The following is a 26521-nucleotide window of genomic DNA, read 5'->3' on the forward strand; positions in this document are numbered from 1 at the left end:
TAATCCTTTAAGAGCTGTTTCAGATAACCATGTGTAGAATGACCGGCTCAGGCCCTGTGTACACTAGTGTGTTTTCGTTTTAAACCGCACAACTTTTGCTACAGTTACACCTGTTGTCTACACTACTCCGGCGTTTTCGACCCTCAAAAAAAGAGACTTTTGGAAACGCCGAAGACCCCGTTTTAGTCTGAAAACTCCGGACTCACGTTTCAGTGTAAACATTGCGTATCCTTCCCTGATTGGTCAAGCCTCTACCATATGACCATAATGCTACCATGATCATATACACAACAACATGGAGACTGAACTGCAAGCTTTGCTGGCTTTGTTGTCATTCTTAGCAGCCACTGTGCAGTTAAATTCTGTATTTTATAATACTGCAGCTGCCTACATGCGCAAGAGGCGAACTAGGATTAGAGCAATCGGCAACAAATCTCATTTCATGTGGCATAAGCCCTACATGGAACGCCGGTTTGTTGTGCCTGCTGGTGACTAGCAACCAACTTTCTGTTTACACTTGTATGCGCATGCCAAGTGTGCATGAACGGTCATGTGACATGCATTTTCGGTCATGTAGTGTAGATGGAGATTGTTTCTGAAACACAGCGGAAACGCCAGTATGGACAAGGATCGTTTTGATCTTAAAACGAAAACACACTAGTGTAAACAGGGCCTCAGTGTATTGTACCTGGACAATTGTGTACTCTCCAGTGTGAATGCTTTAACCAGTGCTGCACAAGTCTACAATATTATGTGCACATGCTAGAAAAAAAATCATCTTGTGCTAATACGAAAAAAGATCACAGTCATACTTACATAACGAATGAGAAGTTGAAAATCAAATTTGATGTCCTGATGCCCTACCTCTGGATGGCGCTCTCATCAACTGGAGGCTACAGCCTGGAGATTTGCTGAGGATGGTACTGCTTGAAGTACCATGGAAATGGATTTGGACCTCAATTCCACATGGACATTCTCGCTGTGGTTGCTGGGACTACGGTTGCTACTATGGCCTTGGGATTGGAATTACCACATACAATTTTGCACTAAGGTCTCCTTTAGTGAACAGTGGACTAGTTCAACGAACAGACTTCATGTAAAAACCATAATGAACTTTCTATTACATTCACACTATCTGTTGTTACCCAGATGAGGACGGGTTCCCTTCTGAGATGGATTCCTTTCAAGGTTTCTTCCTCTTAACATTTTAGGGCGTTTTTCCTCACCATCGTCTCCACCGGCTCGCTCAATAGGGATAAATTCACACATTTAAAATTGTATCCTGTGTTTATATGTTTCTGTAACGCTGCTTTGAGACAATGTCCATTGTTAAAAGCGCTATACAAATAAAACCGAATTGAATTGAATGTCACTGGCAATGCTTAGAATGATCAAACAAAAAAATTATTCTTTTTCTGTAATAGAGTCACAGCAAGAGGCTTGGGAATAAGAGAACAGGTGACAATAAGTCTTTATTCATAGATCTGCAGATGAAAAGAAAAACATCTTACTGATCAGTTGTGCAATTCACAAATCAAGCCTTTTCATTCTTTCATGACTAATTGTACCACTTATGTAGATCTGTAGATGAACACTATTTAAGAATATTATTATTAGATTATTATTACTTTTTCAGCGCTATAATGTTTTATTTTGGAAACTTTTCTAGCAACAGTGCTGCCAGATCTAAAGGTTAACATGTAGTCATGGCTTGCCAGTGCTGAAGCACAGGAAAGCTGGTGGTTGGGGACGACTGTTAGATTTTACTTAGCAGTTTCTAACCAGAGTGTAAGTGTGGTAGAAATATTAAAAAAAAGAACCTACTAGAGTGAGTCAAATGAAAACCTTATTTTGCAATTGTTTAATGCAAATCGGTGTCACATAATTATGTCAGGGGGCGCTGTGGTTTAGTGGTTAGCACTTTTGCCTTGCAAGTCCGGAGCTGGAGGTTCATATCCTGCATGCACCATGTGTGAGCAGAGTTTGCATGTTCTCTCTGTGCTTTGGGTGTTTCCTCTGGGTACTCTGGTTTCCTCCCCGAGTCTAAAGACATGCATTGTAGGCTGAAAATTGTTTGGAGTGTGTGTGTGTGTGTGTGTGAGATTGTGTCCTGCAACAGATTGGCACATCATCCAGGGTGTCTCCCACCTAGGGTGACCAGACATCCCGCTTTGTGTTGTAATGCACAGCATTTTAGTCCTTTGTCCCGCATCCCACAACTTGAGATGATGTCACGCATTTTGATTGGAAATGAAAAGATTGAACAGACTAAGTGTGGAAGTGGGGGCATGCTTGAGTGCCGGTTTGCGAATGGAGGGTGGAGCCGGAGAAGGTGAGTGGTAAGGATTGCACATCTGTCGGGAATTATACTAATGAATGTTCTGTGTTGCAGTATGGGCGCCTCGAAAGACAGAGAGAGTCAACCAGCACAGAGCTGTGTGTGTGTGTGTGTGTGTGTGTGTGTGTGCCTATAAAATAAAACCACTGAAAAGCCAAAGTGAAAGATAAAGAATACTGCGCTTTTTGAGTTGTTCCAAGCCTGCCTCCAGCTTCCTCATTCCCTTCCCAAGTCTGGGAAAGTGTTCAACTAAGGTTTTAGTTATTATTTTCTCATGTTTCTACGATAATATTTCAGTATGTTATAAACTGATATAGACGGAAAACATCAGTTGCATTGCTGTCGAAGACAGCGTCCCCAGGGGCAGTGTCAAATCTGACATTCATCCAGTGGATGTGAAGAAAGTATTGAAGCCTGTCTTCAAATGAGTATGGTGTCTCTGCAGAACAATAAAGGGCATTTTCCAATTAGTGGGTGTTTTCAAACCGAGATAGGCGTTTTTCAACCGCTTTACCTGATTTGTTAAAATAACCTTAACCATAAACATAACCTTAGTTGATTGGATGGTTGAACAAAGCCTATCGGTCCGAAGATGCCCACTGACTGGGAAACACCCATTTATGTTCTGGAGAGACCTATACTTGCTTTACTTTAAAGCTGTCAGCTTTCACTCAAACTGGACACACATGATGTCAAGTCATAGTAATCCTTTTTTTCCCCACTTAATTTACTTATCTAGTAATGTTTCTCTTTGTTGCATTGTTTGATACAAGAGACATAAATATAAATAAATATAAACAGGCCAAGTGCACATGTTTCTTATTTATTTAGATACGCATCAAAATGGTAGGATTTTGGGTGTCAGAAATATGTCCCACATTGTCCCACACAAACTTACTACTTGTCCCACATTTGTTCTGTTTGGATCTGGTCACCCTACCCCCGCCTGGTGCCCCGAGATCCCTGGGGTAGGCTCCAGGCACCCTGTGACCCAGTGTAGGATAAGCAGTACAGAAAATGGATGGATGGATAATTATGTCAGGTTTAAAGTAGCAGTAGAAGTGGCGGTTGCAACCAGAGGATCAGTAGTACATTTTTATTTCTACAACTACAAATTTAATGTACTGTTTCTCTAATTTAGGTCGCACTTTTAAATTTCTCATTTGACTTGCAGTTGCTATTTTTAAGGAAACACTGAATGGTGTTACTGCACACAATACCACATAGCAGCACCCTATTTAATTAATATGATTGATGTGTTTCAGTGTATCTTCCCTTTCAAACTGAACATTTTCTGCACTTGTTCTTTTCCACCTGTTGCAAGAATTGCTGACTAGGTTCTTAAAGTGGCCAGTACGAATGAGATCAGTTCATCAGAGCAGAGCCTGAGATTTGGTGGCCATGTAGAATTGCATTGACTCATTGTATATAGGAATTAGTGCAGCAGAATGAAATCTGCTCAGGCCTACATCAGCTGCATGTGGTGTGGGAAAAAAAGCAACACCAAACTGAAGTGGTTTCACAAAACTAAAATGTAGCTTCGCTGGAGCATTAATCTGGCGATTGAAAGGAAGTTCTATGAAGATAACAACATACAGTGCATCCGGAAAGTATTCACAGCGCTTCACTTTTCCCACATTTTGTTATGTTACAGCCTTATTCCAAAATGGATTAACTTCATTATTTTCCTCAAAATTCTGCAAACAATACCCCATAATGACAACGTGAAAGAAGTTTGTTTGAAATCTTTGCAAATTTATTAAAAAAAAAAAAAAAAAAAAAAAAGCACATGTACATAAGTATTCACAGCCTTTGCTCAATACTTTGTTGAAGCACCGTTGGCACTAATTACAGCCTCAAGTCTTTTTGAGAATGATGCTACAAGCTCGGCACACCTATTTTTGGGCAGTTTCTCCCATTCTTCTTTGCAGGACCTCTCAAGCTCCATCAGGATGGATGGGGAGCGTCGGTGCACAGACATTTTCAGATCTCTCCAGAGATGTTCAATCCGGTTCAAGTCTGGGCTCTGGCTGGGCCACTCAAGGACATTCACAGAGTTGTCCTGTAGCCACTCCTTTGTTATCTTGGCTGTGTGCTTAGGCTCGTTGTCCTGTTGGAAGATGAACCTTTGCCCCAGTCTGTGGTCCAGAGCGCTCTGGAGCAGGTTTTCATCAAGGATGTCTCTGTACATTGCTGCATTCATCTTTCCCTCGATCCTGACTAGTCTCCCAGTTCCTACCACTCAAAAACATCCCCACAGCATGTTTCCACCACTATGCTTCACTGTAGGGATGATATTGGCCAAGTGATGACTGTTGCCTGGTTTCCTCCAGACATGACGCTTGCCATTCAGGCCAAAGAGTTCAATCTTTGTTTTATCATGGTCTGAGAGTCCTTCAGGTGCCTTTTGGCAAACTCCAGGCAGGCTGTCATGTGCATTTTACTGAGGAGTGGCTTCCGTCTGGCCACTCAACCATACAGGCCTGATTGGTGGAGTGCTGTAGAGATGGTTGTTCTTCTGGAAGGTTCTCCTCTCTCCACAGAGACACGCTGGAGCTCTGTCAGAGTGACCATCAGGTTTTTGGTCACCTCCCCGACTAAGGCCCTTCTCCACTGAGAAGGGGAACTTCTTGGCTGGGCAGCCAGCTCTAGGAAGAGTCCTGCTGGTTCCAAACTTCTTCCATTTACAGATGATGGAGGCCACTGTGCTCATTGGGACCTTCAATGCTGCAGAAATATTTCTGTACCCTTCCCCAGATCTGTGCCTTGATACAATCCTATCTCGGAGGTCTACAGACAATTTCTTGGACTTCATGGCTTGGTTTGTGCTCTGACATGCATTGTTAACTGTGGGACCTTATATAGACAGGTGTGTGCCTTTTTAAATCATGTCCAATCAACTGAATTTACCATAGGTGGACTCCAGTCAAGTTGTAGAAACATCTCAAGGATGATCAGTGGACACAGGATGCACCTGAGCTCAATTTTGAGTGTCATGACAAAGGCTGCGAATACTTATGTACATCTGCTTTTTTTTTGTTTTTTATTTTTAATGAATTTGCAAAGATTTCAAACAAATTTCTTTCACATTGTCATTATAGGGTGTTGTTTGTAGAATTTTGAGGAAAATAATCAATTTAATCCATTTTGGAATAAGGCTGTAACATAACAAAATGTGGGAAAAGTGAAGCACTGTGAATACTTTCCGGATGCACCGTAGATCAGGAAAGTTAACAACTAGCTAAGATGTAGTGGCCTCGAACACATGGCTCTGTAATTACAACCTCACAAGTAAACTTTTGGATGGTGTTAACAATAAGAGACCTGGTTGTATTCCTTCTTTTTGTGCAGCTAAATAGTTTCACCTGTGTTCTGCAGACTGTTATGGGTGCAGCCCTAATGGAGTGACATCCAGGTACAGCCCCAGGCTTTAGAGTCCATCACTGCCAGAAACAGAGCGAGGGGGGGGGGGCACTGTACCAGATAACTCCTTACAGTGATCTTTATTAAACAAGCTCTACACAGAAATTAAATATTTATGACCTGCCTCTTCACACAAAGTATGGTAAAGTCAATGCCATTACAGTGATGTGTTCATTGAAGCATTTTCAGGCCATACTTACACACCACACACACACACACACACACACACACACACACACACACACACACACACACACACACACACACACACACACACACACACTCTTGCATGTACAAGCACCATCTGCGTTGCGGTAATGTGATGCAGGAAAAATACCTCAGGCACACTTACTTATTTATAATTTAATGAATCACTCCTCCCAACACACACACACACACACACACACACACACACACACACAAATATGATAATAGCTAATAGATTCCCATGGGCCAGAAAGGCAGAAACACAGGTTAGAGTGGAGAAGGGACCACTCTGCTGCTCAATGTTACCGCTTTTGGCTATATTGTGCACCAAAAATGCCTTCGCCTCATTAGCAGCCTATTGTGTCCTCTGTATAGCGTAGTGCACACAGAGAATGAAACCTGCTATAAAAACACCTCATGCATGTATGAGCCTTGGGGCATTTGTGGAAAATGATGATCTCCAGCTATGTTACACATTTCACTTGTCACGTAGCGCTGCTGCAGGCACATACCGAGCGTAATGCAATAACTCTCCTACATTATACTTTCAATGCAGCATAAATGTTCTGCATATACGTATACAATTAAATTGAGAAGTGGATAAACAGAGAGTGCGGAATGAACGCATGAGTGAACACTGAAGTTTGGTGTCTCATCTTTAAGATTTCTGACAGATGGCTCACAGCAGCCGCAGCGAAACACTTCATCTCTCAACTAAACGAAGGAATTTGATGAATCTACCAGTAAACCGATGATACTTCTGAGACGTTAATTAGTTATGGCGTAAATTACAGGTTATATACTTAGATAAACCTCATAATGTCACCTTCAAACACGTTTAAACCAACGCAACGGTGCATTCCTTAAACACGCCCTGAACATTCTCTCTCCTTACCGTAAGAGCATGTTTGCCAGAACCACATTCTCCTTTAATCACACTAATTGACCTGCTCTTTAATTTGTTGTTTAATTGCCTTGCACTGATCATCTCTTCACAAGGCCCTGGCACCAGAGCAGGAGGCCACTGAACCTGAGAACCCGCCTGCTCGCCCAGTGCCACCTGCCAACGACAGGCACTGAGGGGAAGGTAAGATGCAGCAGAGAGCAGATGGCATGCGCGCAGGAGTTAGACGAGCAGAACATCCCAGCTGAGCCGCACCAAGCTGGAGCAACCAGATCCCTCGCTACGCTATTAGAAATTAGAACAGAGCCATTACTACACATCAGGGATTTCCTCACACAGGGTGATGTAAAGGGAGGCAGGAAAAGAAATAGACTGTCTGCAATCGATTAGAGGCAAGTTTCAGACTGCATGATCATGCTGAGTAACTGTGCATACATAATACCAGAGAAAGAAAAAGATTAGGGCATCCACTTAAGCTTATTCAAACAAATAATTTGGTGGAAAAAATCTGATTTACTCAAATTTTTACACTTATAACTATGACATTAATGTAGCTAACATCTCATGTCACACAGTGTGAATATACACAGCAAACATTTGTATCTGATCTCTCTCTCTCTCTCTCTCTCTCTATATATATATATATATATATATATATATATATATATATATATATATATATATATATATATATATATATATATATTTTTTTTTTTTTATCTCTCCATTTTGAGAATTGGTCCAGGGCGTCCCCTGCCTTGTGCCCCGAGTTCCCTGGCATAGGCTCTGGGCTCCCTGCAACCCTGTGTAGGATAAGCCGTACAGAAAATGAATGGATGTGATTATTCACATGAGATTAATTTAAAATGATTAATTTATTTTCATATGTGATTTTTTGTTTTACATGATTCATTCATTTTCCACATATGAAATGTTCTACACATTATTCATTTATTTACACATATTGTCTTTTCTTTAAGTTATTTATTTATCACATATTATTCACACGATGTCTGTTCCATGTGTTTTCTTGAATTCATAGGCCATAAAGTTGAAACGCACCATCACTATTTTTTCTCACATGATCACATATGACACACTTAATCATATGTGAAATGTGTGATTTTTTATTTTAATTTTAAAAAGGCTGTTAAATCTGTGAGATGAAAATGATAAGTTGCAGCCATTATTGTTGTAATGAAATCAGAGAGATTGAAATCTGTCATTAAAAAATTTGCCTACACAGGTTATATGAGTCTCCAGAATGAAATGACAGGCTCGACCCTCATTGTGCTTTATTAAAATCTGATGGTGTAATGAAGCTAGATGATACACTCACATGATAGCATTAGCTAATTTAGGCAGAGCTGAAGCATTGAAGCAGAGCATCAGCAAACAGAAGCAAATCAGTCATAGCAGGCCCAGGCTTGAGCAAGGCCAGGTTTCAGGTGACATTTGCCCTGGCCAAGCCTGTGTCACCAGAATGCTCTCCTTCTCCACACAGCACAGCTGCTGCATATGAACTCTGATACGGAGTGTACACTACAGCGATCAAATTATAGCAGCCATTTAATTTATTAATCCACCATGGGTGTGTGAATCTGCCCGTGTGGAGTGTCTGAGATGGTTCTACCTTACACACTCACACACAGTGACTTGTAACATACTAATGGAAGCAGATTGAGACTACAAATGTGTGGACTCTGCTCTGCTCCACAGCATATTATTAAATTAATAAAGAAGAAATAATACATGTAGATTAGTTGGAAATTAAAGTCTTTTAGTAGAACTGGATAAGTGACATAATACAAAGCATGCAATAGTGACACAATATATTATTATTATTATTATTATTATTACAATTTAGAACATATCACAAACTAGCCTCTATACAATAACCAGTTTCGCTTCTTATATTGTGAATGTTCAATGGATAAGCGGTTCAAGTATAATGTAACAGTATAAGAGCCTCTGTTCCTCAGTAAGTGAGCATTGATTGCAATATTGATGAGCTTAGCTAAAGATAGTTAATAGCTTAATGTTAGCTATTGTTTAAATCATGTGCTGCTTTTAAACTTGTATTGGGTTGCACGCTGCAGTGGCTTGTTTATTTATTTCCTCCAGAATAATTTGCATTTATCCAATAGATCCCATCATTTATTGTGTCCATAAGGCATACCGTTATTTTGATTTATCCATTTGAGGGAATTAAGGCTTATGAAGGACACTGTAAAGTAAAAGGATGTTTTTTGTTTTGTGTGTGTGGTTTAAGGATAGGTTTAGGGTTAGTTAAGTGTAAATTATTTAGTTCCTATACACAAGGCACAAGGCAGGGTACAATCACACACCCATTCACAATTTGGAAATGCCTACCAGCCTACAATGCATGTCTTTGGACTAGGGGAGGAAACTGGAGTACCCAGAGGAAACCCCCAAAGCATAGGTAGAGGATCCAGGCTCTGCGGGATTTGAACCCCCAACCCTGGAGGTGCGAGGTAAATGTGCTAACCACTAAGCCCCATTCATTGTAACCATTACTGTGCATATAATAAATATAATAAAGTATAAAACATATAATTTTTTTTTTTTATTTCCTTTGAATACTTTAATAGTAATTAATGTAATTAATTTAATGCTTGTGAATGGTAATTGCCAGTGTAACATCATGATATGTTTTTATGACCCCCCTGCCTGTTCCTGAAGGAATTCTGACCAATCCCTCCAACTCCCGTGATTTTTTTTTTTATGTCTTTGGTATTTTCTATTCCACAAATATATTAAAAACATTGAATAAATCAATGAATAAATAAATTGTAAGTAGTACATGTGTTTCGCCATATCCAACACGCTTCGTTGTTAATCAGTGTGGCCTTTCTTTGTCCTAAGTGCTGTGTATCTTTCCACATGCTAAGGCGAATTTTCTACTTCAAGCTATTAACAATCATCATATACCCTTTATTCTATTTAATTTTTTTACCAGCCATTTCAGTTATTCTAGAAGTCCCTGTAGAAGAAGCCTCTCAAAGAGGCAAAATGATGACATTTTCAAGCTAGGAATCCTTAATCAAATGGTCCCTGCAAAGCGTCATCATACAAAATCCGTCTGTTTTCTGTACCGCATACCCTACACAGGGTCGAGGGCGAGCCTGAAGCCTATCCCTAACTTGGGGCACAAGGCGGGGGACACTCTGGATGGGATGCCAGCCCATCACAGGGCACAATTGCACACACTACAGGTAATTTGGAAATGCCAATCAGCCTACAGCGCATGTCTTTAGACTGGGGGAGGAAACCAGAGTACCTGGAGGAAATCCCCGAAGCACAGGGAGAACATGCAAACTCCATGCACACAGGGCGGGGGCAGAATTTAAACACCCAGCCCTGGAGGTGTGAGGAAAACATGCTACCAATACATACAAAAATACAATAGTAAAATTTCCAATGTCTAGAGAAACAGCTCCATCTAGTGGACAGTTTAGTGAAGTTAAAAAAGCCTTTGGTAAAAATTATGCAATATCAAATCAGCTACATTACTGAAATTAAATAAAGAGCTTAACTAGATTTTTCCCTGCAGATGACATTTTATTTCATTAAACAAAGTGTTTTTGCAAGGTAAAAAGTATACAAGTGTATGTTTGATAGAAATGCTATTAAAATTACATTTTAGGTTGCAGAAAGCAGATTAAACCACTAAGGCAATGAGAAGATAAATGAATACGCATGATATAACGTGTGCGCTTGCTGATTCTGTCCTTCTATTCACCTGGGTTCTGAATCACTATCAGAAGATATTCTTTGTCTGTGAAGGAAAAAGAAAATGCAAACTCCTGTTAGAATGGATATCATTCATTCTCTGTATCCACAAAAATAAATCTACATCTGATATGTAAAGTGGTTTACCAGGTGCCACCATGATCTCATGTTTCTTGGATCTAATACGTAGAAAAGTGAGGTCATTCTGAGGGTCTATGTCTCGGACTGTACTCCTGGCTTTCATAGCGAGCTGATGAAGTAAACCTGCATACTGCACTGTGGTGGAATTGTCCAACGTCGTCCTAATAGGAATACCTGAAATACATAGTAGTCGAGGGCGAGTTTAATCACATGACAGTGTTTTTTGAAAGAAATGACAATTTTATTTAAAACACAATGGATAGCACATGGATAATGCATTAATTCAGTTTTATTTGGACATTGTCTCAAAGCAGCTTTACAGAAACATATAAACACAGGATACAGATTTTAAATGTGTGCATTTATCCCTATTGAGTGAGCCGGTGGAGACAATGGTGAGGAAAAACTCCCTAAGATCATATCAGGAAGAAACCTTGAGAGGAACCCGTCTCAGAAGGGAACCCGTCCTCATCTGGGTAACAACGGATAGTGTAAAAGTAAAAGAAAGTTCATTATGGTTTTTACATGAATTATGGTTTTTACATGAATTATTAAGTAGCCTAATGTCCAAAAATGTTATTTTCCTTATTTGCTTTGATTACATGAGCAAATAAATTCTACTCAGGTCAAGTGTTGTAATGATTTTAAAAGTAGAGAAGTAAGAGAATTTTTTTGTGTGTGATTACGGTTAAAGTGCTTCAATCATAAACTATGATGTAAGTGCCAAAGAATGTACAATTCAACTTTAAGTGAATGATGAATATGTTTTAGACAGTTCAACAGTGAATCACTATGTAAAGGTATTGGACTCACCGATTTTACAGTTACTGTTTTTTTTTAACTTGTAGAAGAACAAAATGCCAGATTCTGAATGCAGAAAAGGGCACAACACATTAAGGCAGTGGTTCTCAACGTGGGGTTCTTGAAGCATAGCCTGGGTGTCTGTAATATTTATTTACTTGTTTGTTTGTTTGTAGTGGGGGAAACCCTACCGATCATTATCAAAGTTATTACGTGAATGTATGGTTGAGGTATTTATTTCAAACCTCAATCACTCAAAAATGCGTCGCCTATAAATAATGTCAGTTTGGACCTAATGTGTTCTGTTGGAGAAATTTTCAGGTAGAAAAAGCTCTATGGCCCTAATAATAAGCCAAATTAATATTGTAATAAATAATAATCCTAATATTTCAATATACTTGTAAAATAAATGTATGCTGAGGAGGTCTATGGAATTTATCCCTGCTTAACAATACAATACAAATTCTATGAGGTTTTCTAATGTTTTTAATGGGTATAATGGGAGTTATATTGGTTTAACTGGAAACTGTAATGGTCCCTGTGGGTCTCTAATGGTAATTTGTTGCTTTCTGTTAGCGGCATGTTATGTCTCTATGTTAACGGTTTTAATGGTTAGCTCACAGTTTGTAATGGTATTTCTTGTGGTATTTCTGTGATGGTTTCTATTGGTGTTTTTTTTTTCCAGCAGGGATGTTACAGTTGAATCAGTCTCTGGTTGCAAAATGTTTAAGAACCCTTGCATTGAGGTACAGATGTGCATCGGTGTTGTACATGAAAATCATTCAGAGTTAATAAAGTACTGATAAAATAAAAATCAATTCTCTGTTGTACTGGTTAAATAAATAAAGGTAAAAACAAACAGGTCTGTTACCTTCAGCATTTACAACTATTGTCCCTATAACACCTTTGTGTGTCTGAATCCTCTTCAGTGTTTCCTCCACTTCAGCCTGGAATACAGAAAGAGAGGGAAACAAAACTCCGGGTGGAGAACAACATATTTACACACTAACAAGCTACATTTGTTTGAATCTCAGATGTCTCTCAGATCTAAATAGATTCAATAGACATGGGATCTCTCTAACAAGATTCAATAGACATGGGATCTCTCTAACTAGATTCAATAGACCTGGGATCTCTCTATCTCTAACTAGATTCAATAGACATGGGATCTTTTTAACTAGATTCAATAGACATGGGATCTCTCTAACTAGATTCAACAGACATGGGATCTCTCTAACTAGATTCAAAAGACATGGGATTCGTTGCTATGTTTATATCCGGTACAGTTTTCGAGACTAAACTGTAAACAACAAATCATGTAAAAGATAGTGAGTCCCCTGTAAAAAAATAAATAAATAAATAAATAATTAAATAAATAATAATAAATAAATAACGATTTAAATCTGATAAATTAGAGCTCATCTCTATGGCTGTGTTAAATAAAGAGCAGACACTTTACCATGATCCTCTGCAGTCTCTTCCCTGTGCGGTGTTTCTGTGTTTTTTCGTTGCTGCGTAGAGACGGAAGTGTGAAACAGGAAACAGTCGAATGGTTCAACAAAGCTTTAACATTAAAGACATTTTCTCTTTTCGTCATTCTAAGCGTTTCTCTTTTACGCCTAACCTAATTAATCATGATTTACAACGCTTATTTCATAATATAAACTGGCTGAAGCAACTCTGCAATAAAACATTTACAATAATCTTTCTATAACTGACTTAAATGAGCAAATATTATTCAAACGTAATACATATGGGGACAAAAAGCACATGAATTCATGAATAAATATTCAATATTGTCGATAGATTATTCAATAGAATAAACGTAAGATACATTCCTTTGTTCATTAGATAACATTTATTCTACAAAACTAGCACGGATATGCAAAATGTTCATTGATTAAAGGAGAGAGAGAAAAAAACAAGGCCATGAAAAAGTATACCAATTTAAATGTAATTTGGCCATTAGAAACATGTTTATTTGTTTGTTTGTTTTCAACTTCACTATTTCATTATTTCTTTTACTTCATATCATAGTAATTATTTAATAGAGGATTTTATCATATTGTTACAGGCCCGTTGGTGCAGCAGGTCACACTGCTTTCTCCAGGGTCCCGGGTTCGATCCTGAGCTCGAGTCTGTGCGGACTTTTGCATGTTCTCCTCACGTCCACGTAGATTTCCTCTGGGTTCTCTAGTTTCCTCCCATCTCACGAAAACATTCAGGTAGGTTGACTAGCTACACTAAAACTGCCTGTAGGTGTGATTGTACCATGTGAAACCATGCTGAGGAAATTCAGGGTCTCCCTAGCAATCCTGAAAACCTTCTATACTGGGCCTATAGAAAGTTTACTGACTCAGTGCATCTTGTGGTACGGAAACTGCTCAACCCAGGACCATAAAGCTGTAAAGAGTAGCGCGCTTAGCTGAGCGTATCTCCAGGTCTGCTCTCCCCTCTCTGCATGACATCTACACCAGGCGATGTAGTACAAGAGCAGCTAAAATCATCAAGGACTTCACCCACCCTAATAAATGTCTGTTCAGCCTGCTGCAATCGGGCAAGCACTTCCATAGTCTGATGGCTAAAACAGAGAGGCTCAGGAGGAGCTTCTTCCCTCAGGCCATTAGACTCATCATCATGGATATGTCCACCATAAAGATCCCTTAGCACTCCTCAAAGACTCTGTCACTCTGCACTCCAGTGACACTCTGCAGACTGCACTTTGCAGATAGTATTGTTACTACACGTAACATACTTGCATATTTTGTACATCCATTGTTTGCATTCCTATACAAATATTTCTTATTTCTTATTCATTCCTTATTTTTAATTTAGTTATTTAAATGCACAGTCTAAGGAGGAGTAGGCCAGGTTTTCATTTCACTGTAAGTTATATACTGTATAACTGTCTGTGTGACAAATAAAAACCATGACTCTTGAATGTGTGCGTACAGTAGACTGGTGTCTCATCCAGTGGCGTCCCCAATCTGCTACACTCCTAGTGTTCCTGTGCTCCAGAAACCTGGATAAGACCAGGATGAAGCAGTCACTGAAGATGGATGAATGAATTAATTTATTGGTGTAACTTTTAACTAAATTGATCATATTATTTGTATTCACTCATAATACCGGTGTAAGGCTTTTATTTTGAAACATCAATGCAATGCTGCTGTAGTCACACTATTCCAGTAATTCAACGGTGCAACAGATATTCATGAACGCGATAGTGGTTTGTTTCTCTTAGGAACTTTACGTCAATGAATTGGTTTGGATTTGGTTTTAATGGTTTTGGACAAATAACCCCCCAGAGAAAAGATGAAGAGCAGGACATTAGACTGCTCAGTCCAGTGGCTCTGGACTCTTTGTGCACTTGTGCTGAGACAGAAACACATAAAATTGTTGCAAGTTGGAGCCGAAGTGTTGTCATCCACACAGCCGGTGAGGGCTTGCTTTTTACATGAATATGTTACCAAATGGTCTGCATACACACGCTTGTCTCATGAGGTTGATGTTTACCCTGCAGGTGAGCGCCGGTGTGTGTGTCTCCATGGGGGAGAGAGCAGTGTGATGGTGTCGGAGAGTGAAGGGTGTGAGGATGCTCTCCTCACTGAGAGCTGTTTAACCCTCAGCTTTACTCACACTGTCCAGTGCTGGAGTTTACACAGAAACGGAAGAGCTCTTGCTTGGAGTGGAGAACTGAGCACTGCTGAAAACACTGGTATTGTATATCCATTATATCCAGCGCTGTATAAGATGAAGACATCTCGTCACTTGGATAAGTAGTGAAAGGTGCAGTTTAGTAGAGTAGAGTAGGGATTTTCAAACCTTTTTGCAGACTCCTTTAACTCTAAAATAAATTACACTAATCCAACTATTCAAATATTAGGTTCATTATTTATTCTTTATATGGTAATGTTCTGGTTATATACTGAAGGTTCTTATTCTAGAGAATTCCACCAACAGAAAGCATTAGGTCCAAGTTCACCTGATTGACCTACTGTGGTTTGGATTAAGGCCATTCAAATCAAGTGACCCATCAAGCTGACTAATAACTATTAAAAAAGTTCAATAAAATTCAATATAATATTTTTCGTCACGGTGGCTTAGTGGTTAGCTCTATTGCTTCACACCTCCGTGGTTAGGGGTTCAAATCCCGCCTCCGCCCAGTGTGCATGGAGCTTGCATGTTCTCCCCATCCAATGGGGTTTCCTCCGGGCAATCTGGTTTCCTCCTTCTTGTCTGAAGACATGCATTGAAGGCTGATTGGAATTTGCAAATTGTCCGTAGTGTGTGAATGGGTGTGTGATTCTGCCCTGCGATGTGCTGGCCTATCCTCGTGCCCTGAGTTTCCTGGGATAGACTCCAGGCTCCCTGTAACACTGCGTAAGATAAGCGGTCCAGAAAATGGATGGATGGGTGAATATAATATTTTTCAAAAGAGTGGGTTGTGTTTTCCATTACAGTAACAATCATTTTAAATCGCAGACTCCCTGGTTATGCTTCCTGGACCCCACCTTGAGAATCACTGGCTTAGAGCATTCTATCGTTATCTTCAGTAACCGCTTCATCCTGGTCAGGAGTGCAGTGGATCTGGTGTCTATCCCAGGAACACTGGGCAGGAGGTACACTGTAAATGACTCAAGCTGAAAAATATACTTGGGCAGATGTCAGTATACCCTGACACAGAGCCAAAGTATTATGCATGGGAAACACTGCTTCAGAATGATTGGATAGCTGCAAATCCTCAAAGACTTTAGTACAGAGCTTCACAATCCAGTGCTTGAGAGCCTTCATTCAGCCCTTATTTGTACTGACTTCCACTTCGTAACAAGCCAGACGGCAGCTCATCAGCATTGAATATACCTTTTTACCAGCTTCAGATGTTTTTAATTGTATGAAGACATTGACTAGCCGCTGGGGTCCATCAGGACTGGATTGGGAAACTCTGTTTTAGTGAAACTGTTTTGAAAAGTGAAAGCATTCTATGAATATTGATTGTATGTGTTAGTATTTTCAGAACCCATATCTAACTGTGGTATTTATTTCATTTAATAGGGACTGCTCTACCATTACCATTGGTTCCGGGAGGATACATAGCCTCCAAACCTCCATTTTTTCAGCCCCTCTCTCGCCATCTGCAGGCAGTGAGCCTGGCACTGGGCACTGAGCATGCTGTTCTACTCACAGCCTCTGGGACTGTTTACACCTGGGGACATGGCAGGTGAGAAAAAAGATCTAAAATTGATTTCTAGTTGTTAATTTTTTTAATGAATGAATAGTGAATACTAAATAAACATTCTTACTAAAGTATTCTTTCTAAACAGCATTTAATCAAATAACTATACCCACAGCACTGTTGAATTCTCCATTTTGATTGGTCAGAAGGTGTTGATTAATTTTGTATCAGTGTGCTTGTTCCAATGTTATCATCACATATAATCATTTATAAGGAGAAGCTTTCTGTAAGGAGACATTTATTTTATATTTATGGTGACAGTCCCAGGTGTCAGCACTTTGTAATAGTCAGTAGGTTTTCTACCGTGGGAAAGTTTTCAGGAGAGAGGGGTTTGTGCTTTGCTGTTCCTAGATAACATGACAAACTGCATTTTCTTGTATTATGAACTTTAGGACATAGAAAAAAGACAGGCTGGTGAGGGAAAGACTGTTTTTGCTGCTATAACATAAGTGATAATAGAAATTAATTTGTCTCATGGACTTAATACAACAATAACCACAACTATAAATGGTTAAAATTGTGACAATAGTAATTGTTGCCAATTTGATGCAGTTTAAGAATAATAGAATATTCCATCCTGTCATTTTTTTCTATAATAGCAGAATTCCCCTTTGTGTTTTATTTCATATTTACTCAATGTTGCAAATCTTTTACCTTTTCCATATTTATAAATGGTTTACACAATTAGTATAATTCCTGTTCCTGTTTGCGTAGCCTCTATTCTTTCCTTTCTTGCACCATGCCCCTTAAAGCATGCTGTTGAATGGATGAGATGACCGTAAAGTTGCTTTGGCTTGTCTTGTTGGTTTGGCAGTCATGGTCAGCTGGGCCATGGCACTCTGGTGTCAGAGGATGAGCCTCGAGCAGTAGAGGCTCTGTGGGGAGTCCCGATGAAATCTGTCGCTGCAGGAGGCTGGCACTCAGCATGCATCAGTGGTGAGAATAAAACTCCTCCTTCAATTCCAGTAGTACAGTATCTATATATCTATTCGTAATGTTTCATAAGCAGTGTAGATTATTGGCCTGTTGACTCTTTAATTAATATTTAATATGCAGTTTAAAAAAAAAAAAGATGCACATTAAACACTGTCGGATATTTAACACATAACATTGGGGAATGCCCTTTTGTCTGTGTGTGGGAACACAGATTAGGCAAGCCAGTGCTGTTCTCCACAAATATCTAGAGATTTTTTTTTTCATCATTTAATTATTGAAGCCCTTGTAAGAAAAATAAATCATTATAATTCCTGTTGAAATTGTAAAAATGTTTTGGGCAAAGATGGGAGATTTTCTACACCACTTATCATACACAGGGTTGTGGGGAACCTGGTGCCTATCCCAGGGGATGCCCTGGCCAAGGTGCCAACCCATCACAGGGCACAATCACACACATACTCGCACACTACAGACAATTTAGAGATGGCACTCAGCCTACAGCGCATGTGTTTGGACTGGGGGATGAAACCGGAGTACCTGGAGGAAAACCCTGATGTATGGGGAGAACATGCAAACTCTGTTCACACGGCAGAGTGAGAATCGAACCCCCAACACTGGAGGTGCAAGGCAAATAAACACATTTTTAGATTCTCAATAATAATAATAAATTAAAAGAACTTTAAAATTCTATTAATGAATAAAGTTTAATAATATATAGTGCATTATCTCTGCATTCCTTTTTTCATTAGAAGTCACTTGGTGCTGGTCTACATCAGCTGTTGCTGAGATTTTATTAACACACATTGTGCAGTATAAACTATAAATTTTAACTGAAAAAAAATATTCAGCATGCCATGCTGCATAACATTCCAGCACTCCCAACTCAATTCCTGTAACCTACTATAAAAAATTAATGATTATCAACCTTTGCTCTCTCAGACTCAGATTCTTCCTGTTACTCTGTTTATATAAAGGTTTAGGGCAACCCAGCTACAGTAAGTGAACAAACAAGTCATGTATTTTAGGTTGTGGTTCACATTTATTTATAGATGCGAGCCGCTAAACTGACCCTTGAGATGCAAACTGAGCCTAAATGGCAGCTGTAGTGGTGCATTCTGGCTACTGGGGCTGCCAAACAAAAGGAAAAGAGAAACTCTGGATGCAATGTACGAAATGTATTAATTAAGTTATTTTAGTTATATAATTCATTATAATGAGTTACTCTAACTAGTTATAGTTATCTCATCATTTATTCTGCTTATTTATTTACAGGGATTGTTTACCTTTTTCCACTCACCATATTTCTGAACACTGAATTAAAGAGTTTTAGAACTACATTTTCAGCCCTGAACACCCCTCTGCCAGTGATTTTTGCTTTGTTTAATTATGTATCAAACCATAGCAAATAGCAACCAAAAATGATCGATTTTGCTCCGATTCAGATTCAGTAAATTGTTATAAAGCAATCTAAAAGGCAATAAAGCATAGGTGCAAAGGTGTGGTGATTAACCAGATGTATTAATGTGCACAGCTGGAGGAGATCTGTATGTATGGGGCTGGAACGAGAGTGGCCAGATTGGCCTGCCATCGAAAGGCCTCAGAGAAGAGAGACAGAGAGAACAAGAAATGATCGGTGACTCAAGCTTAAAACTCATTTTATTCTCTCTATTTCTCTCACTCTGCCAGGCTGTACTCTTCTCTTTTTGATATATACATGTTTCTGTATAGAGAAAGACAAACTGAAGGGGGGAAAAAAGGAAGACGAGGGCACCAGCGATGTGTTCATCTCAATTCAGGCGTTCCCGGCTCTGGTGGATGTATCAGAAGCGGCTGAAATTAACAAGGTCAGCTGTGGATCCCGTCATACAGCGGCCATCACAAGTAAGATTCTGCAACATCCCTGTCCTGTTGTTTATATTTTTTTATTCTGATGATGTTGGAATTATTTAAATGTATTGCTTTCTTTAGGCACTGGTGATCTCTACACCTGGGGATGGGGTAAGACATTTTACTTTCTAGGTTATGATTAATAAATATGGTAGACTGATCTAATGAGCTCTTACTTTCCTTCTGAAACAGGTCTCTATGGCCAGTTGGGTCATGGTTCAAGATGCAGTTCAGATGAACCAAAAATTGTGGAGTTTTTCTCAGATGGCAGAATGAGTGTGGAAGATGTTATCTGTGGATTATGGAACACGTTTGTGTCAGCAGTTTCAAGGGACCAGGTCGCACCCTGACCCAAACTTATACTACTGTATCTCCTGCCTAAGGACCTTTCACCTTTGTTATGCACTCAGCAACGCAGAAATAAAGGAAACGTACAAGCATTTATCAAATATACAAATACATGTCCAAACAAACAGTTAATAAGAGTTAACAAGAGTTAATAAGAATAGAGAAAATAAAAATCTTTGCTATTACAAAGGCAGTTGAAATACAGATACGGAAAAAAACAACCACAGTTAATGTTACAGTAGTACTTTTGGGGGAAGAGCAAAGTGCACGCGTGTTGAAAATGAGCTGGGCGTAAAAAAAAAAGTCTTTGGTTCTCAGTTATCTTCACAGCACAATCTTGAAGGAACTAGAAAGTACAATGTTTAGTTAGTAAATGGCACAACAGACATGACTGGAGGTAAACGTTCAAATGCTGTAAAACTAGGTTTCTTACCTAACAAAATCTGGAGACCTGGAGATAACATGCTGGAATTCAGAGAGGTTTACAGTCCCATCTTTATCAATGTCTGATTCCTCAAGAATCTGTCAATTAAAAAATGTGCTCATTATAAGAGCTGACTTTTTCTGTCTCTTACAGCAGCAGAGGAACAAAAGGTCTAACTGTAATAATGATAAAAGTTTAAGTGTGTGTGTGTAGCATATTCACATTGCTTATGAGCTGAATCATTTCCTCAGGAGAGAGTCTCGTGTCTGCGGACTCCCCAGTCAGACAGTTCACCAACTTCTCGAGATCTCCAGAATCAAGTGTCCCATCATCATCAAAATCTTGGATGATTAAATAATACTAGATCAATTCTTAATATCTCTTTCACATAAATAAAGTTCTTTTATTGCTATTGTTTAGCTAAATGGACTTCGACTTCAACTGACATATGTGGCCTCTTTTTAGTAACGCATCAAAATAAGAGAAATATATATATATATATATATATATATATATATATATATATATATATATATATATATACACACAAATCATACAGATATGTATGTATATATGAAAAATCAGAATAGGAGTGTAATCTCCATTAATTTAACCATGGCATGGTTATTGGTGCCAGATGGGCTGGTTTGAGTATTTCAGAAACTGCTGATCTCTTGGGATTTTCTCTCTCTCTCTCACACACACACACACACACATACCAGTCTCTAGAGCTTACACAGAATGGTGTTTATTACACAGCAGTTTATTACACAGCAGTTTCCCCCCTAAATAAATAAATAAAAACACCTCTCTGACACCAACCAAGCTACAGCCAAAGTAATTAAGATGACATTTTTGCCATTCTGATGTCTGAGTGAAGACTAGCTGAAGCTCTTGTCCTGTATCTGCATGAATGCACAGGTGTTCCTAATAAAGTGGGCAGTGAGTGTATTTGGATTTTATTTGTAGTGACCTGCATGGTGTCACAATGAGAGGGAATAAACATTTTTAAAAATGTATTTAGAAAGGCGTTTTTGTTGCTATATCAATCGAGCCTCACCGAAAATTCTGAAAGCATAGTGCGATTTGATTTCCAGCGTTGCTGAATCACTGAAGGCGCTCAAGAGATCCAAGAAGTCTTCAAAGCTCAAGCTCCCATCCTTCAGCTCTGAGGTGGAGAATACATGGCAGATCCTTTTTCGAAAGGGATTGGACTAGATTGTACGCAAAAGAAATTGCACAGCATCATCCACAGATGTTGGGTGTATGCTTACATATGAATAACAGAAAGGTCAAATAATGTAAGCAAAGGAGGTTATGATAAATAAAATAATTACTGAAGGCTACTGTATATCATCAGACACGCAGGAATTGAGACGTGTTTAAAGAAAAGAGATGTATTTCAGTCAATGTTCAGGTCAGATTGTGATAATCTGATTGCTAAAATTTGAGACGCTATACTTCAGTAGGTAGTGCTAATTTCAATGGGTGGTCCCTGCACTAATACACCTGATTCAACTCCTCCACAGGACCATACTGAGTACTCAAATATCGTGTAATGTCACCTGAAACACACACAAACCTATTCATGATCTTTTTTGTTTGTTTGTTTTTTAACTCACCTTGAGCTCGGGCAAAGTACAAATTTTATTCATGGGTACCCGGGAACTGAGTTGTTGCCTCTCATTTCTGTCCAGGAGTTCATTGAATCTTTTATGAGCCCTAGACAAAAGATTGTTGAAACACAAACAGTAAAAAAACAAACAAACAAAAAATTATTCTGTTGTAGTTAATGTATGACTTGTGGGAGATTTGCTGCTGATGAATCTTGGAGTGTTGGGTAATATTGCTCTAATGTTCTTATCAGTTATTAGAGTGACGCACATTAACTTCAAAAGATTTCTGAACGAAGGTTAGAACTCAGAATGAGACAGTATTTGGATGTATTTTAGGCAGATTCAGTGTTTGTTTAACTTACAGCAGAATTTCTTGTTTGGTGAGGAATGTGAGCTCCTAAACACACAAAGCAACACGTTATATAAGAACGATAACAAAACGGCATCAAATTTACCTTCATCCCTCTACAGCACTCATGGGTTGGTGAGTTCATTTGAGATTTTATAAATATATATATGTAAGCTGCGAGAACAACAAACAGCACACGGAACCTGATACCAACAAGATCCACTTTGTAATATATACTAGTGTCATAGTTTCTAATGCTAACAGTTAACTTAGCTACCTTTCTAACGTACCCATTAATCAATTATATATAATATTTACCTGATACTCCGACAACTGATCCTTCTGTAATTTAGTGGCTGCGGTACCCATAACGGTAAAAGCCTTAGTTGTCAGGCGAAGACAGTTGTGTTATGGTTATTCTTGGCTAACAAACTTTACCACCGAGGCGGTCTTCACTTCCTCTTCCTGTCTACGTGTGAGTTTCTATGGAAACGAATTTGCATAGAAGCGCGAAGTTCACAGATAATACAATTTATATACATTTTAAAATATTTTTATATAAATTAACATTTTTATAATCATTTTTATATAATTGGCATTTTCCCCAAGCATAGATTATTTTTTTAATATAAAGAGGAACAGACAAAACTCATTAACAGGCTGTCTATTGATTCAAAAATATAAATACAAAAATATTATAGTAGAATGAGGTTAAAACTATGAAATAATTAAAAGCGTTTTTAGTTTTAAACTCACTCTATAAGCAAGTGTTGTATTTCAATAAAACAGAAAACAGGTGGAAATTCAAAAAAGATAAATGAAGAAGTATTGTAAAGGGGTTTTAAATTTTACTTTATTGACAGTTTTTTGACAGACTTTATGGAGTCATTTAAAACATTTTAAAATTCTTAAGCTGTCAATAACAATCTATTTAAAAGTAACTATATTACACCTTTTGTTATAACATATTTGCCCTTTTCATATTCTCACTTTCTCTATTTTAGCAATACAAGCTGATATTTGGTCTTCCTACTAATGTGCACATGTGGATGAATGCCACTCAGCCGTAAAGCGTGTTCACAGCAAAGTTTCTTTGCAGTTAATGACAGCCACAAAACTCCATATAAGGTAAAGCTCCCAGAGAGCTGAAAGCACAAAATGAGGACAAAACGGTGGAAGAAAATGGGTTTCTCTGAGGTATATTTATCATAGCCACCTTTACTTATCTTACATTATTTGAATGACTTTTTTCTGTTGTGTATGGAAACATACACTCAACATCTGTTGACAATCCTGTGCAATTCTTTGCTCACACAATCTAGTCGCATCACTTTCAAACAAGAATCTACCATGTCTTCTCTACCACAGAGATAAAGGACAAGAACTTGAGCTTTGAAGACTTTTGAAATCCCTTGAGCACCTTCAGCGATTCAACAATCCTCAAAATCAAAGTGCACTATGCTTTCAGAATTTTCAGTAAGGCTTGATTTATAGTCTAGTATCAAAAACTCTCTAAATAAATGTTTATATGTTTATTTCCTCTGACTGTGACACATTAGTGAGTCTCTGTAATGGAAATTTATACTCTAGAGCTCTTGTAATACATGTACATTTTTCCCAACTAATGATATTTTCAGAAATATCAAATTTCTTGTGTAAAAGCTCCTATGAACTATTTCCGAATTTGTTTGCAACGAGCTTGATAAATGAGGCCCATTGTGTAAATGTTTGGATCCCATTGTGTAAATGTTTGGATCTTGTATCTGCTGCGATCTCTGGGAGCATCTTCATTCATTTAAATAATATGAGGCATGGTTTCATGTCCAATTAGGTACTTCTGTGTAGAATATTGCAATTTTTTTTTTTATTTTTTTTTTTGGATGTCATAATTTTTTTGTAAACATTACATGTAGACCATAGGCATGCAGGATGAGACTACACATTACTGACCTTTTATGCCTGTTCCATCTCCTTAAAGGTGCCATATAGAAGAATGCAAACACAAAGAGCATTAACCAAAGAGATGCTGAAAAAGCAGTGTCCAGGTGATTAACAGGGGCCCATGACAGTGGGGTGGAACCTGTTCACTTAGGGCACAGCCTCTACCAACATCTAACTTTCAGCATTAAAGAATTAGTTTTGTATCAATATGAGCATATGAGCATGCTGTTATACTGTATATGAGCATATGAGCGTGCTGTTATACTGTATATGAGCATATGAGCGTGCTGTTATACTGTATGTGAGCATATGAGCGTGCTGTTATACTTTATATGAGCATATGAGCGTGCTGTTATACTGTATATGAGCATATGAGCGTGCTGTTATACTGTATATGAGCATATGAGCGTGCTGTTATACTGTATATGAGCATGGCTGTGATTACCTTCAGCTGAATCAATGTTTTATTTACGTAGGTTCTTTTTTTTTTATGAGCTCCATAACATTATTATTGTTAATGTCATAATACTGTTTTTGTCAATATTATTTTTTTTATTATAGTTAATAACATTATTACTGCTTATCTTTGTTATTGTGATGTATTAAAGAAATGGAAAAACAACACATTTTTCATTGCTTCTAATATATTTTTAAGCTATAGCTAATAATGGCATTTAATAACACTTAAATTTAAGATTATTAAGCAATTACAGTATTATCATTATTGTTGGTGTTATAATTATTGCTATTATTCTAGTTTATCTTTGTGGTTGTTGATCTTCTCATTCTTTGCTGTTAATTTCTAAATTAAAAACTTTGTGCCATGTATTGTTTTCCTAGTTAGAAGCAAAATAAATAAAATAAAAATAAAATAAAAGCAAAATAAATTAGCCCGTGTAACTCATACAGGCAGGGTGCATTTACAGGAAAGAAATTCATCACTGCATTGTTGTGTGTCTTAGTGAGACTGGCCAGATTGGTTGGAACTGACACAAAAGCTATTTCAAACCTTGCCTGGTCTTTTTCACCTGTCCAGTGAATCTGTGCCTATTGTAGCCCGAGATTCCTGTTCTTGGCTGATAGAAATGGAAACACTTGTGGTCTTCTTGTTGTAGCCCATCTGCCTCAAGATTTGACATGTTGCGCATGAGGTGTTTTTCTACTCACTATGGTTGTAAAGAGTGGTTATTTCAGTTCTTTGTTTGTTTGTTTGTTTGTTTGTTTGTTTGTTTTTACACCATTCTGTGTAAACTCTTGATACTGTTATGTGTGAAAATCCCAGATCAGCAATTACCGAAATACTCAAACCAGCTCATCTGTCACCAGTAACCATGCCATGGTGTGGCAGCTAGTTAGCATTAATAAGACACTAGCCTTTATATATAGATGTAGGCTTATACTGGCTCAGTATGATTAGTGGAAAATCTATTCTGGTTCAGTGGGATTTGTCTCAATCCGCAGGTCATACACAATCGAGGAAAATGTTTTAATGCTGTGCTTTATGCTGTGGAATAACCAGCAGTTAATAATACACTGCAATACTTTATATATGTCCAGGCTTTAGGTTCTGTAAATGTTTAATTTGCCTGCAATATCAATTTTGCACAAATGACTATCTATAATGTATCTTTTTGAAGTAGATCCCATTTCTGTAATCACACAGCCTTAATAAAGCACCACACTTCATATTTTGATATATATATTAACGTTATTATTCCATATTTTTGAAAGTATACTTCACAGAGTAAAGACTAGAAAACTTTTTAAAACACATTAAACATATTAAAATATGGTACTACTATTGCTAGACCACAGTAGTTGTGTTTCTTCAGCACAGTGATACATCAGATACTGCCTGGGTAGATAAGACATGCCCCTTTATTATGATATAAGGATATTGGTATATATTGTGTAAGTAAAATGATAAAGTAGGGTAAATGAGAAGGTGTAGAATGAAAAGCGACAGGAAATGATAAATAGATATACTATATGGCCACAAGTATGTGGACACCTGACTATGGCACCCATACGTACCTGTTGAATATCTCCCTTCACTCTTCTGGGAAGTCATTCCACTAGATTTTGGATCGTGGCTCTGGGGATTTGTGCTCATTCAGGCACAAGAGCATTCATGAGGTCAGGCACTGATGTCGGGGACGAGGAAGCCTGGCACACAGTCAACATTCTAATTCATCCACGGGTGTTCAATGGGGATGA

General features: G+C 38.3%; 3 protein-coding genes and 1 long non-coding RNA gene across 6 annotated transcripts; 2 read left to right on the forward strand and 2 right to left on the reverse strand.

Moving 5' to 3' along the window:
- Nucleotides 1-10438: 10438 nt before the first annotated feature.
- On the reverse strand, nt 10439-13074 carry dynlrb2 (dynein light chain roadblock-type 2). The gene is given in 4 exon segments (NM_001201153.1): nt 10439-10671; nt 10773-10940; nt 12439-12514; nt 13027-13074. Coding segments are annotated over 4 exon segments (291 nt in total). The 5' UTR covers nt 13030-13074; the 3' UTR covers nt 10439-10627.
- A 1658-nt stretch (nt 13075-14732) lies between these two features.
- On the forward strand, nt 14733-20323 carry LOC108275384 (RCC1 domain-containing protein 1). The gene is made up of 8 exons (XM_017486164.3): nt 14733-15005; nt 15091-15285; nt 16623-16788; nt 17618-17739; nt 19271-19372; nt 19468-19620; nt 19708-19737; nt 19819-20323. Exons 1-8 carry the CDS (start codon nt 14825-14827, stop codon nt 19974-19976), a joined length of 1107 nt encoding a protein of 368 aa, XP_017341653.1. The 5' UTR covers nt 14733-14824; the 3' UTR covers nt 19977-20323.
- Nucleotides 19378-22841, reverse strand: cib1 (calcium and integrin binding 1 (calmyrin)). 2 transcript variants are annotated; one of them, XM_047159939.2, is made up of 7 exons: nt 22682-22841; nt 22377-22411; nt 22021-22120; nt 21459-21612; nt 20621-20739; nt 20408-20496; nt 19378-19918 (listed from the first exon to the last, which is right to left on the reverse strand). In XM_047159939.2, the coding sequence occupies exons 1-7, from the start codon at nt 22730-22732 to the stop codon at nt 19915-19917; spliced, it is 552 nt and encodes a 183-aa protein (XP_047015895.1). In that variant the 5' UTR covers nt 22733-22841; the 3' UTR covers nt 19378-19914. The 2 variants fall into 2 exon arrangements, with proteins under 2 accessions (XP_047015895.1, XP_017341654.1); XM_017486165.3 differs by having other exon boundaries at nt 19378-20320.
- On the forward strand, nt 22210-24969 carry LOC108275386 (uncharacterized). Of its 2 annotated transcripts, XR_001814684.3 has the most exons (4): nt 22210-22498; nt 23368-23560; nt 23732-23839; nt 24342-24966. It is a non-coding gene; the product is annotated as an uncharacterized LOC108275386 (long non-coding RNA). The 2 variants fall into 2 exon arrangements; XR_001814683.3 differs by having other exon boundaries at nt 23732-24969.
- Nucleotides 24970-26521: the final 1552 nt, after the last annotated feature.

Source organism: Ictalurus punctatus, chromosome 14, assembly GCF_001660625.3.
Source record: "Ictalurus punctatus breed USDA103 chromosome 14, Coco_2.0, whole genome shotgun sequence".
NCBI classification, from domain to species: Eukaryota; Metazoa; Chordata; class Actinopteri; order Siluriformes; family Ictaluridae; genus Ictalurus; species Ictalurus punctatus.

What these genes read in the sequence shown, in the direction of transcription:
- LOC108275384 (XM_017486164.3), top strand. Translation starts at nt 14,825, where the DNA reads ATGAATTGGTTTGGATTTGGTTTTAATGGTTTTGGACAAATAACCCCC. An exon ending in GAGCACTGCTGAAAACACTG is followed by an intron (nt 15,286 to 16,622) that starts GTATTGTATATC and finishes TTCATTTAATAG; the next exon opens with GGACTGCTCTACCATTACCA. An exon ending in GCACTCAGCATGCATCAGTG is followed by an intron (nt 17,740 to 19,270) that starts GTGAGAATAAAA and finishes TAATGTGCACAG; the next exon opens with CTGGAGGAGATCTGTATGTA.
- cib1 (XM_017486165.3), bottom strand. Translation starts at nt 22,732, where the DNA reads ATGGGTACCGCAGCCACTAAATTACAGAAGGATCAGTTGTCGGAGTAT. An exon ending in ACCAAACAAGAAATTCTGCT is followed by an intron (nt 22,121 to 22,376) that starts GTAAGTTAAACA and finishes TCTTTTGTCTAG; the next exon opens with GGCTCATAAAAGATTCAATG. An exon ending in CTATGCTTTCAGAATTTTCG is followed by an intron (nt 20,740 to 21,458) that starts GTGAGGCTCGAT and finishes TAATCATCCAAG; the next exon opens with ATTTTGATGATGATGGGACA.